The sequence below is a fragment of the Manis pentadactyla genome, chromosome Y (assembly GCF_030020395.1).
Source record: "Manis pentadactyla isolate mManPen7 chromosome Y, mManPen7.hap1, whole genome shotgun sequence".
NCBI lineage: Eukaryota > Metazoa > Chordata > Mammalia > Pholidota > Manidae > Manis > Manis pentadactyla.
This window is the reverse complement of record NC_080039.1, coordinates 22,750,859-22,765,713: the sequence shown is the minus strand read 5'-3', so window position 1 is coordinate 22,765,713 and position 14,855 is coordinate 22,750,859. Positions and strand designations below refer to the sequence as shown.

Sequence of the window (14,855 nt, the reverse complement as noted above, 5' to 3'; positions counted from 1 at the left end):
CCAGCAAGCAGTAAAGGACCTGGTTTTCTCCCAGGTGACACATGTGTCACCTGCCTGTGACCACTTTTATCACCATGAAAAGGCAGAAGAACCTTGTCCAGTCAAAAGTCAGTCAGACAACCTGAGAGGGCCTGCTGAGATAGATATAACAAATCATCCTGAAAAAGAATTCAAAATAAAAGCCATAACCATGCTGATGGACCTGCAGAGAAACATGCAAGAGCTAAGGGATGAAGTTCGGAGGGAGATAACAGAAATGAAACAATCGATAGAAGGCCTTAAGAGGAGACTAGGTGAGGTGCAAGAGGCCATTAATGGAACAGAAAGCAGAGAACATGAATACAGAGTAGCAGAGACAGAGAGAGATACAAGGATCTCCAGGAATGAAAGAATATTAAGAGAACTGTGTGACCAATCCAAGCGGAAAAATACTCGCATTACAAGGGGGGTACCAGAAGAGGAAGAAGAGAGAAAAAGGGAAAGAAAGTGTCTTTGAAGAAGTAATTGCTGAAAACTTCCCCAAACTGGGGGACAAAATAGGCTCTCCAACCCTGGAAGCCCACAGAACTCCAAAAGCAAGTGACCCAACGGAGACAACACCAAGACAGATAATAATTAAAATGGCAAAGATCATGGACAAGGACAGAGTTTTAAAGGCAGCCAGAGAGACAGAAAAGGTCACCTACAAAGGAAAGCCATCAGGCTATCATCAGACATCTCAACAGAAACCTTACAGGCCAGGAGAGAATGGCATGATATATTTAATGCAGTGAAACAGAAGGTCCTTGAACGAAGAATACTGCATCCAGCTCGATTATCATTTAAATATGAAGGAGGGATTAAACAATTGCCAGTCAAGCAAAAGCTGAGAGAATTTGCCTCCCACAAACCACATCTGCAGGGTATTTTAAAGGGACGGCTCTAGATGGAAGCACTCCTAAGGCTAAACAGATGTCACCAGAGAAAATAAAATCACACCAAGGAAAGCAGACCAACCAAATACTAACTAAAGGCAAAAAATAAAATCAACTATGCACAAATGCAGTCAAAGGAAACATAAAACAGTACACATTAAAACACCTAACATGTAAAGAATGGAGAAGTAGGAATGAGAAGGGAGAGAAATAAAGAATTATCAGACTGTGTTTATAAGAGCTTAATAAGTGAGTTAAGTTAGACGATAAGATAGTGAAGAAGCTACCCCTGAACTTTGGTAACCACGAATCTAATGCCAGCAATGGCAGTAAGTACATACCTTTTGACAAGCACCAAAATATAAACAGACTGAATGCACCAGTCAAGACACAGAGTAATAGAATGGATAAAAATACAGGACCCATCTATATGCTGCTTACAAGAGACTCACCTCAAACCCAAAGACATACTCAGACTAAAAGTCAAGGGATGGAAAAAGATATTTCATGCAAACAACAGGGAGAAAAAAGCAGGTGTTGCAGTACTTGTATCAGACAAAATAGACATCAAAACAAAGAAAGTACCAAGAGATAAAGAAGGACATTACGTAACGGTAAACGGGTCAGTCCAACAAGAGGATATATATCCATTATAAATATATATGCACTCAATACAGGAGCACCAACATGTGTGAAAGAAATACTAACAGAGTTAATGGAGGAAATAGAATGCAATGCGTTCTTTCTAGGAGACGTCAACACACCACTCCCTTCAAAGGACAGTTCCACCACACAAAAATTAAGTAAGGACATAGTGGCACTGAACAACACACTAGAACAGACGGACCTAATAGACATTACAGAACTCTACACCCAAAAGCAGCAGGATACATGTTTTTCTCAAGTGCACATGGAACATTTTACAGAACAGACCACATACTAGGCCACAAAAAGAGCCTCAGTAAACTCAAAAAGACTGAAATTCTACCAAACAACTTCATAAGACCACAAAGGTATAAAACTAGACATAAATTGAACAAAGAAAACAAAAAGGCCACCAACACATGGAGGCCAAACAACATGCTCCTAAATAATCAATGGATCAATGACCAAATTAAAATAGAGATCAAGCAATATATGGAGACAAATGACAACAACACAAGGACCCAAATTCTGTGAGATGCAGCGACGGCAGTTCTAAGAGGAAAGTACGTAACAATCCAGGCCTGTTTAAAGAAGGAAGAACAATCCAAAGTGAATAGTCTAAAGTCACTATTATTGAAATTGGAAAAAGAACAAATGAGGCCCAAAATCAGCAGGAGGGACATAATAAAGTACAGAGAGGAAACAAAACTGAGAAGAATAAAAGGATAGAAAAATCAATGAAAACAAGAGCTGGTTCTTTGAGAAAATAAACAAAATATCAACTGCTAACCTGACTTTTTAAGAGAAAAAGAGAATCTCCACATATAAACAGAATCAGAAATGAGGAAGGAAATATAACAATGGACCCCAACCCCACAGAAATACAAAGAATTATTAAAGAATACTATGAAGATCTATACAATAACAAGGTAGAAAACCTCGAAGAAATGGACAACTTCCTAGAAAAATACAACCTTCCAAGACTGACCACGGAAGAAATGGAAAATCTAAACAGACTAATCACCAGCAATGAAATTTAATCAGTAATCAAAATTACCCAAGAGCAAAACCCCCGGGGCAGATGGATGCACCGCAGAATTTTATCAGACATACAGGGAAGGCATAATACCCATTCTCCTTAAAGTTTTCCAAAAAAGACAAGAGGACGGAATACTTCCAAACTCTTTCTATGAAGCCAGGATCATTCTCATACCAAAACCAAGCAAAGACCCCACTAAAACAGAAAATTACAGCCCAATATCCCTGATGAACATAGATGCAAAAATACTCAACAAAATATTAGCAAACCGAATTCAAAAATACACCAAGCTGATCATACACCATGACCAAGAGGGATTCATCACAGCAATGCAAGGATGGTACAACATTTGAAAATCCATCAACATCATGCACCACATCAACAAACAGGACAAAAACCACATAATCATCTCCATACATGCTGAGAAAGCATATGACGAAGTTCAACATCCATTCACGATAAAACTCTCAATAAAATGGGTAGAGAGGGCAAGTAGATCAACATAATACAGTCCACATATGACAAACCCACAGCCAACATCATACGTAACAGTGAGAAGCTGAAAGGCTTCCCTTGGAGATCGGGAACAGGACAGGGATGCCCACTCTACCCCGCTATTCAACATAGTTCGGACGTCCTCGCTGAGGGCAATCAGACAAAACAAAAAAAATACATGGTGTTTAGAATGGTAAAGAGGTCAAACTGTGACTCTTTGCAGATGACATGATATTGTATATGAAAAACCCTGAAGACTCCACTCCAAAACTATTAGAACTAATATATGAATTCAGCAAGGTTCCGGGATACAAAATTACTACACACAAATCTGTTGCTTTCCTATACACCAATGACAAACTAGCAGAAAGAGAAATCAGGAAAACAATTCCATTCACAATTGCATCAAAAAGAACAAAATACCCACGAATAAACCTATCCAAGGACGTGAAAGACCTATACCCTGAAAACTACAAGACACTCCTAAGAGAAATTAAAGAGGACACTAACAAATGGAAACTCATCCCATGCTCTTGGCTAGGAAGAATATGGTCAAAATGAACATTCTGCCTAAAGCAATCTACAGATTCAATGCAATGCCTATCAAAATACCAAAAGAATTCTAAAACGAACTGGAAGAAATAGTTCTAAAACTCATATGGAACCACAAAAGTCCCTGAATAGCCAAAGCAATCCTGAGAAGGAAGAATAAAGGAGGGGGGATCTCGCTCCCCAACTGCAAGCTCTACTACGAAGCCACAGTAATCAAGACAATTTGGCACTGGCACAGGAACAGACCTACAGACCAGTGGAACAGAACAGAGGGTCCAGATAATAACCCAAAAGGATATGTGGTCAATTAATATACGATAAAGGAGCCATGGACATACAATGGGGAGATGACAGCCTCTTCAACAGCTGGTGTTGGCAAAACTGGACAGCTACATGTGAGAGAATGAAACTGGATTCTTGTCTAACCCCATACACAAAAGTAAATTGGAAATGGATTAAAGACCTGAATGTAAGTCATAAAACCATAAAACTCTTAGGAAAAAACATAGGCAAAAATCTCGTCGACATAAACATGAACAACTTCTTCATGAACACATCTCCTCGGGCTAGGTTAACAAAAGCAAAAATGAACAAGCGGGACTGTATCAAGCTGTAAAGCTTCTGTACAGCAAAGGACACCACCAATAGAACAAAAAGGCATCCTACAGTATGGGAGAATAACATCATAAATGACAGATCCGATAAAGGGTTGACATCCAAAACATACACAGAGCTCACACACGTCAACAAACAAAAAGCAAATAATCCAATCAAAAAACAATCTCAGAGGAGCCAAACAGACAGTTCTCCAAAGAAGAAATTCAGATGGCCAACAGACATGAAAAGATGCTCCACATCACTAGTCATAGGAAAAAAGCAAATTAAAACCACAATGAGGTATCACCTCACACCAGTAAGGATCACCACCATCCAAAAGACAAACAACAACAAATGTGGATGACTTTGTGGAGTAAAGCGAACCCTCCTACACAGCTGGTGGGAATATAAATTAGTTCAACAATTGTGGAGAGCAGTGTTGAGTTTCCTCACAAAACTCAACATAGAAATACCATTTGAGCTAGGAATTCCACTCCTTGGAATTTACCCGAAGAATGCAGCATCCCAGTTTGAAAAAGACATATGCATCCCTATGTTTATTGCAGCACTATTTACAGTAGCTAAGAAACGGAAGCAACCTAAGTGTCCATCACTAGGGAATGGATCAAGAAGACGTGGTACATATATACACAATGGAATATTATTCAGCCATAAGAAGAAAACAAATCCTGCCATTTGCAACAACATGGATGGAGCTAGAGGGTATTATGCTCTGTGAAATAAGCCAGGCGGAGAATGACAAGTATCAAATGACTTCACTCATCTGTGGAGTATAAGAACAAAGAAAAACCTGAAGGAACAAAATACAGAAACAGACTCACAGAACCCAGAAACGGCCTAACAGTTACCAAAGGGAAAGGGACTGGGGAGGATGGGTGGGAAGGGAGGGATAAGGGGGGATTATGATTAGCATTTATAATATGTGAGGTGGGGCATGGGGAGGGCTGTACAACACAGAGAAGAAAAGTAGTGACTCTATAGCATGTCAGTACGCTGATGGACAGAGAGTTTAATGGGGTGTGGGGGGGGACGTGGTGAAGGGGGCTGTGTAGTAAACAGAATGTTCCTCACGTAATTGTAGATTAAAGATACCAAAAGAAAAAACAAAAATACTTTGGCCAACTGCCTGCCATAAATGGACCGTGGGCCTGCTTGTAAATATAGTGTTAAGAAAAAAAAAATTAAACAATCCTGTAAATTTATTTCAGTGACGTGGGTGCAGTGATATTAAGGAATTTTTATTGAGGTGTGATAACAATATTATGGTATGCTTATTAAAAAAACCTTATACTCAGAACAAAGTAAAAACTGAAGGAACAGAGCAGCAACACTCACCTAACCCAAGAATGGACTAACAGTTATCAAACGGAAAGGGACTGGGATGGATGGGTGGGATGGGAGGGATAAGGTGGAAAAAGGGTCACTAAGATTAGCATGTGTAATGTAGTGGGGGGGACACAGGGAAGGCAGTATAACACAGGGAAGACAAGTAGTGATTCTATAGCATCTTACTATGCTGATGGACGGTGACTGTAAAGGGTTATTTGGTGAGCAGTTGATAATAGGGGAAGTCTAGTAAACTACAATGTTGTTCAGGAAAATGTACATTAATGATATCAAAAAAAAAGAAAAAAAAAAGCACCTTACACTCATCAATGAAGAATAAAAAACAATGTCTAACATCTGCTTTAGAACTGTTGAATCCAGATGACTATATTCTAGTATTTTGTTTTTGTGCAATGCACAGGTTTTCCATATTAAAAAGTTAAGTATATCTTAAAGTAAAGAACACTGCTTCTCTTTACTGTGAAAATTTTCTCCTCCTCCTTTTGGAGTAATTGTATAGAAAAAACTCCAAATATACATCCAAATATTTTTTTCTATGCTGTAGGAAAGAGGACAGTCTAAGAGGGTTTGAACATGTATTTTAAAGTTAGTATATTCAAACAAAAAAGAGAGTTTAAAATATTGAGATTTTGAGAAACTACAATTAACATCTATCCATTAATTACCTGAACTCTTTCCAAAATCCTCTGGGCACAAAGTATGGTAAACGAGAAGCAGCTAAATGACCAAAGATGACCTGAAGGTATCTTAAGACACCAATATTGTACTCTTTCTGATCTTCTGTCTTACTTAATGCTGGTTTGTCTTCATATTGTTGAGGACATCTAAAAACATCATCTCGCGGATCAACATTACTCTACAAACCAAAGAACATAATTTGATTAGCTAACCTCAATTTACAAGTAGAGCGAAGCTGAGACAGATACAAACAGTGGAAGATCTGCATTATTTTGTACTCATATATCTAAACCACAGAACTTTCAACTTACTAATATTGGTGCTTATCCTGGCAATTTCACAGATGAGTTATTAAAAAATAGAGTTATTAAAATATACTACCTCCAGTAGAGTTATGCTCTACTGGAGGTAGTATAATGTAACAATCAAAGATTTAGTTGACCAGAATGGACTGGAGACAAATGAATGCTTTCTCATCAGACAAAAGAGACAAAAATAGAACTTTCGGTAACAAAAATATTTAACCTTCCCATAGTTTTTCTCCAACATTTCTCATGTAGAGACAATGCATTCTTCATAGATTATATGAGTTAAATTATGTGACATGATTAGAATTGTTAACACTGGATAAGTACAGCCATTCAGAGTACTGCTGGTATAAACAGCATAAATCGAAGCTCTAAAGCTCTTAAGCCCTCTCTATAAAGCAGAATTTGACTACTTTACAGAGCGCTGAACATCTCTGCTCTGCTATGAGGCCTTCTTTACAGAAGTAAATATCACATTTGCCTTTGAGAAGCTCACAGTTCATAAAAAGGAGTAAATAGGCAGACAACTAGAAGAATCAAAAAGCACAGGGTGTCGAGTAGCAAAGGTGGAATATCTAGTTTCGAATTTCATCTTTTGTCTGAATTAGTCTCCTTTTGCCAAGAGGATGAGCGATCTCTATTTATCCTTAACCTTGTACCGTCGCACTAAACTGGGCTACTGAAACAGGATCTAAATTCAAATCTTTTTGTCAAATAGTGGTCCTCAACCAGGTACTGGTATAGTCACCATATATGGAGATTCTTAAAAAGGTAAACCCAATGACTGGATAGTGTTATTTATAAAATCTGAAAAGAGTGAAAGTAGATGTGTGTTTCAGAATCTAACTGATGAGCTATATAATTTGAGAAACAAACTAGTTTTGGCTACAGAAATGTAATAACAACAGAAGAACCACTTACTACAATTAAAGTAGAGAAACACAGGAATAAGGGAAGAACCATTTCTACAATTAGAATATTCTCTACACCTTTATGAATTCTGAAAAACTTGTATAAAGGAAATAAAAGATAAAAATAGTTTCAACATAAATACAACTGAAACTTCAGAAGTTTTCCATTTGTAAGAGACACATGAGTTATATGTACTCTGATCTTCTAAAAACTGAAAATCTAACTTTTGTGTTTCTTTTTTCTACTCTGGAATATGCTTGGTAGGTAGTCTGATTATTATTATTATCTAATACTGTTAACAGACTGTGTAGCATTATATAAAGTAACGAATGCATTTGCTTCCTTATGAGAAAATTGTAATCTGAAAAAAATATTAAGAATATCCTAAGAATAAGCACAGACTATGGAACTGATAATACACAAGGTTAATAAATTAAATGGAATAATGTATGTACCTTAAAAAGTTGAATGAAAATAAACTTCAATTATTTGTAAGTGATTGTTTTTCATTTTACAAATACCAAATATACCTACCAGATTGCAGACATGATTACATTGAAATGCTGCTGCTTTAAAAAAGAAACAGAAGTTGTGATAAAGATTATCAACTGCATTTTATAAGATGGTAAGTATAGTAAATCAGAGATAGTAGCTAAGAGTACTGTCCTAATATCAAATGTAATTCAAAAAACTCTATAAGAAACACAATACTCTGAGAAAAACTGTATCTGGTATCAAGGTCTTGAAATATAGGGAAAGAAAAAAGAATTCATAATTAAAATTACCTCGTTGTCCTGCTTCTCTTCACTGAACATGTCATCATCTATATCACTACCAGTGCCTTCAACTGCAAGAATACTGTTCCTGATAGGAGGAATCATGTATAACTGCTGGATCACAGAATTCATGTAACAAGTGGTACCAGCATTTTTGAGGCCCACAAATCCTTCTGGAGGGCGAGGTCTAACAGGTGGTAGGTACTCCCACTTAGTAAGTGCTTCACAAGCTTAACGAAGAAGGAGAAAAGGATTCTCATGAAAGCAGTAATTTAGTCCACTTGCAGCTATGCTATGATGATGATGATATTAGGATATTCAATCATTACCTCAGCCACTTTGAGACAGTACTCTAAATTTTTATTTCAACACTTAACCATTACATAGGTACGTCCTTACCAGAGCCTATGGTTTTACTGTTATTAATTCTGTGACACTCTTCTCAGAAAGTCATTTAAGATGGTATAGTAGTAAATTTGTGTTTTCTTTTTCATTTAAGTACCTTTAATTCGTTGGGATCAGAACTTTAAAATAAATCAAAATGGCATATAGCTTTCTAAGTCTTAGTTATGATTCCAAATCACAGTGTCAAAACCTCCAAGTGAATCTGTTTGCCGGCTGATAAAACAGTAAAAGAAAAATTGCTTTGCTTATACCCACTGTCTTATTCTCAGGATGTAACTGTATAGTGCATTGGAAAGGTTTTGTGAAAACTGTAGATCATTTCATATCCCTTTCTGCCTACCATAAAACCAAAACAACCATCAATCACTATCTTGAAGATGGATTGCATGATTTACAGCACAGTGAGCTGCAAATTATGTAGCCAATAAACAGATCTATTACTAATACATCTAATGCGCTGATAGATATATTACTAAGTGCAAAACTAGTGAAGAACACTCTATACAGTGCATTACTGTTCCTGTGTTAAAAAGACAAACACTGAACAAAGAGACATACATATGTACAATTTGCACTGAGACAATTCTGAACCAGGAATGTTGAATGTGTTGGAAATTGATAGATTTTAATAATCTAACCACAAAATTCATTAAGCTGAATAATTTTTTAAAATTAAGGTTATCGTTAATACATAATCTTCTAAAGGTTTCCCATGAGCAATATTATGATTTCAACATTCACTCATATTATCAAGTACCTACCACACCCCATTGCAATCACTGTCCATTAGAGTAGTAAGATGCCACAGAGTCATTACTTGCATTCTACATGCTATACTGCCTTGCCCATGACCCACCTATACTGCGAGTGCTAATTACAATGCACCTTAATGCCCTTCTCCCTCTCTCCCCACCCTTTTTTCCCAAACCCCTCCCTTTGGTAATTGCTCGTCCCTTTTTGGGAGTCTGTGAGTCTGCTGCTGTTTTGTTCCTTCAGTTTTGCATAAACTGAATTAAACTAAAAAAAAATTTTCTTTTGAAGATTTACTCTCTCTCTATACATTCCACAGCATAGTAAGTTTAGCTAGAAACTCTAAAGTGTGACTAAAGCGCTCAAGACAAAAAAGATAATTTGAGATGTTCTTAAAGGTTACTATTAATACTGTTACTCTTTTTTCATTAAGCTACTATTGATATACACCCTTATGAATGTTCCACATGAAAAACAATGTGGTGACTACATTCACCCATACTATCAACTACCCACCCATACCCCATTGCAGTCACTGTTCATCAGTGTAGTAAGATGCCAGAGAGTCACTACTTGCCTTCGCTGAGCCACACTGCCTTCTCTGTGACCGCGCACACACCATGTGTGCCCATCATGATACCACACAATCCCCTTCTCCAACCCTCCCCGCCCGCACTTCCCTCACCCCTGCCCTTCGGTAACTACTAGTCTCTTCTTGGAGTCTGTGAGTCCACTGCTGTTCTGTTCCTTCAGTTTTGCTTCGTTGTTACACTCCACAAATGCGCACTGCAAGTACTCTTAAAGATTTATACTAAATACTACTGTGTATTACATTCTCAAGCCTTGGTTTTTCTCTTTAAATTAAACAGACTTTAGGTTCTTACTTTCTGTTTTTTTAATGTCCTCCCTCCCTTTTGAGTTTCAGTTCTCTTTAAATCTAACATGGACATTAACCGAGAACGTAATGAAAGCACTTAAATGTTATCTTTGGCACACTGATATTCAAAAATTTAACTTTCTCAGGATGCAGATTAAAGTAACATTAAGCAATCTGTAAATGAAGGCTTCATAATCTTTTCAATGCAGACATTTTTAAGTTTTAAGTATTAAATTCTACACCATAAAATTTGGCTTATTATTCTGGAGACTGGATTTTACTTCATCTGAGATGAAATAAAACATTTTACCTAGTTACCTGAACTATCTACAGTAAGGCATTTAAATATACATGTGAAAATTTTCTGTATGAAGTTTCTCTACATATAATGGTCTTAATTATGTATCTGATTACTAGAATTACTGAACTAATTACTTGTTGGTAAAAACAAATGAACAAACAAACATACAGACCTAAGTTAGACACTTCTTTGTTGGTGGTGGTGGTGGTGGTACAAGAAAAACAATTTTAGTCAGAAAGCCAACCAGCTGAGAAGACGGTGAATTAATGTCCTAAAGCACCATCTTACTAAGTTAAAACACTTTCTAAAAGATAAAAACCCAGACTTTTAAACATGGAAATATTACCAACCAGGAAAAACAGCTTTACAGGTTACAATACTTACTAGTTATTGCTGTGCCTATGTAATACATTTCAGTCAAACAGTCTCCTATCTGTTTGAGATTTCTTACACAGCCAACAGCTAATGCTACGAGTAGTTCAAAACCAGCACTGATGGTAGCCGGTGAACTACATACTGGGAGAGCCTGTTTAGCTGGAAGTTCCCCATTTCTCATACATTGCAGGTAAACTTTGGAGGCAGTAAAGATGAAATCATCAATTAATTCCTGAAGAGTTTGAAAAAAACAGACACATACAGTTAGTAATAATAGATTTTTTAAAGATAAAACATTCCTTGGGAAGAACTATTTCTACAATCTTCTGACAGAATTACATATCTCATTACAGAGCAAAAATGATTCATATTTTCAAATAATAAAATTCTACTTCAAAATACTATTTGCCCTAAATAGTAAACATACTTTTCCAGATACTTGGAGGTATTTTAAAAGAGCTGATTGTAACTTAATATATATTCTAAAGAAATGTACTCCTTAAGTCAAATATGAAATACTTATTTTGAATAAAAATAAAACTCATTTTTATTTTATTACGAGGCATACCTAAAAAAGATCTATCTCATCAAGGAAATATGTAAAAAATGAAACATCTTGAATTTTAAAACCTGCTTAACTAAAAAGCCTAGACTTTAACTAAATAGTAAAATCAAATGCTGCTTAGTAACTTTCTAAAGACTGTATCTGAATTTTGATTAGTTTAAAAATCTCTTGAAGAAAGGGAGGCATACATTTTTTAATTACTATAACTTTTATAGAGATGAAGATTTTTGTAAGGTATAAAGAAAGGGTCAAGACGATGTCTCAAAGACAAAGTAATTCTAAGCTCAATGAGGCAGACTTGCTAACAAACATTTAAAAGGTCATAACAACAAGTTCTGCACCAGAATGTGGAACTTACTTTAATGAGATTAGCACCTCCTTTTTCACAACCAATACGATACTTCTTCTCAGTTGTTTGAAAGGCCAGTAACTCTTTTGTTACCCCAAGATGGCCTTCCAAGATCGGCTCTTCAACACCAGTTTCATCTGTATTTTTAACATTATCCTGCAAAGGGAAAAACAGTATAGGCCAAACCAGAAAAGAAAGAACAAAAGAGCTAAAGGGCAGTGACTTCTCAGAAGTAATTTGCCCAAACCACTCCACTCAGGTAGTTTATTTCTTCTGCAGAAATGTCTCAAACCGAGAACGTAATGAAAGCACTTAAATGTTATCTTTGGCACATTCTACCGCACATAAAATCAGCAATTCTACCGCAAGAGGACCCTGGCAATGTCTTGAGATGCTTTTGATTCACTAAGGAACCACCTACTGCTTGATGAGGCAAAGTTGCTCTTCAGTATCTTATTATGAATAGCATAATTCTGCAAAGCAAGGAATAACCTGGGCTAAAATGTCAATGACATGAAGGTTGACAAGTACTATTCTAGAGGTTTATAAATCAGTAGAAGTATGCTAATCTGAGAGCCAAGAAGCTACACATTTCAAAACTATATGCAGAAATATATTCTGTATAAATAAAAAGTATAATGTGGTTAAATGCTAATGCAAATTCTACTCTATCAGACTCTTCAAACTTAAATAAGAAACTTACATATATCCTAGATGGAGGTTCAAACAATGGCAAGGTACTTGTATAAAACTAGTGGTACTTTTTAAATTCATTAGTGGAAAGCATGGATTTTGTTCAGTTTTAATAAAACACACATTATCATTATACATATTAACATATGTACAAAAACACAGATTTAAAAAATACACTTCATTATAACACGCTTTTAGTAAGGCAGTTGATTTAACAGTGACATAATAATAAACTGAGTATTATACAACTTACCCTAATTCTTTTGAGCCAATCAATTTCATCGTTGAGAAGAACATCAGCATTGGGTACATTAATATTGCTGTTATAAGCATAATTAAGAAGGTGTTGTAGAAGAGTGAAATAGTCATCTGAGTGTCTACCCGCCTCTCCTGCTGTGCTCTGAAAGGCAATAAATTGAAACAATATGAACTCGTAAGAACTCATAAGACTAAGTTCAGAATTCACATCGACTTTTTTAAAAATATGTATGTATGTATGTATCATTTTATTTTGGTATCTATGTATGTATGTATCTATTTATTTATGTATTATTTTATTTTGGGATCATTAATCTACAATTACATAAGGAACATTATGTTTACTAGAACCCCGCCACCACCAAGTCTCCCCGACATGCCCTCACATTGACTTTTTAAACTCAGAGATTTGGTAAATTAAGTGGCAATACTTCACATCAGTAATATAAAATAACATTTCTTAATTTATATTTTCCCCAAGTCATTTTTATCCTTAAGTATTTATAAAAAGCAGGAAAAGATGACATTATTTATTAAGCACAGCTGACTTACTTTTAATAAAAATGAAAACTGTAATTTCCTGAGTGTTTCTCATTTTAAGAATGAATTATATTCGTAAATCCATTAAAAAATGTCTCACCTCCAGAACGGTAAAGAGCAGAGTAATGAAGAAAAGCAGAGGCCTGTGTCCAATGCTACATCTGGTGCACATTAAAAAAAAATGTTCCTGTGCCAACTGACGAACAGTTCTGAAATAAAAACATTTTCTGTTTAATGTATTACTTTCATACAGAAAAACAACAATAAATCATTCCAACAGTGGGGGATAATTTAACAATAAAATATAAATTAACTCCTCCTTAGAGCTTAACATCTCTATTGCACAGTAAACCTTAACTATTTTTCACGGTATGAAACCTCAAATGGTAACCAAGTTAGGTAACAAATCACTAGGTTCGGGTCGCTTAATATTTAACCTCTCAGACTCTTTAATATGTACTGTGAATCAGGTGGGGCTGTGAGAAGGACAAGCAAACATGAATGAAACGTGGTCTTTATTTGCAAGATATCTTTGAAAACACCTCATGGAACAATCTGGAAATACACGTAGGGATACATAAAAGGTGACGTTTATAGTAAGCACTCTATATCTCGTTTTTTGGCCTCCCACATAACTCTTTTTAATGAACTGTGCTGTGAAGCAAACGACTTGTAGAAATTCCATATAGGTAAAGCTAGTCCTGATATTCTACACATTCTATACTCAATTCAGAAACTCACAGGGAGAGACCCAGTTGTCTACATTTTATATTAAGCAATCCCAATGACTCTGATGTACAGCAAAGTTTGAGGATCATCTGAATATTTTATTGTAGAACATCACCTCTTTGGAAAGGTTTGGGAAAATCTGTTTTATTCTTAGTATCAGGAACTTCAACTAATTTGTATTTATCTGTATGTTTTTAAAAGACTGTATAACATATTATCTCTCTGTAATATCATATTGAGTTTACCCCCATGGTACCAGAACCTACAGATATGAGGTTGACAAAGTTACCAAAGTGGTAAACATTACCTGTTTCCAGGCTAGAGGTCTGTGTCTCCCATTAGAAAATGATAAATTAAAACTTCTGAAAATTTAGGAACATACTGAGTCCTCTCATCATGATAAAAACAAAGGCAACACTATCAGTTTCAAATCTATTTAATGGGTAAAGGACAAGTGGAAAAGCATTTGCAAACAATACATATAGTGATAACCCTTTCTTTCAATAGGCAGCTACTTGGAAAACACTGAGTACACCTGGTCCAGCAACAGCCAGTCTCACTTGCCTCTCCTTAAAATGTCAGCCCACTGACAACTGTGCAAATCTGCCATGCCCCATCTCCGCAAACTACCTGCTTTGCTCAGAGACTGTGCCTAAGTGGCAAAGCTCTCCCTTACTATTTGAAGTGACAAATTCATTTTGTCTTTTTATATCAGTTATTAAGTAGTAA

At 36.0% G+C, this 14,855-nt stretch overlaps 1 protein-coding gene across 1 annotated transcript in view; it reads right to left on the bottom strand.

Moving 5' to 3' along the window:
* LOC130682069 (probable ubiquitin carboxyl-terminal hydrolase FAF-X) overlaps positions 1-14,855 on the bottom strand; it is a 166,434-nt gene that overhangs the window by 34,680 nt on the left and 116,899 nt on the right. The window contains 6 exon segments of the mRNA XM_057496199.1: positions 6,276-6,466; positions 8,294-8,514; positions 11,002-11,224; positions 11,916-12,062; positions 12,853-12,999; positions 13,498-13,606. Of these exon segments, the coding sequence (XP_057352182.1) occupies positions 6,276-6,466; positions 8,294-8,514; positions 11,002-11,224; positions 11,916-12,062; positions 12,853-12,999; positions 13,498-13,606 (1,038 nt within the window).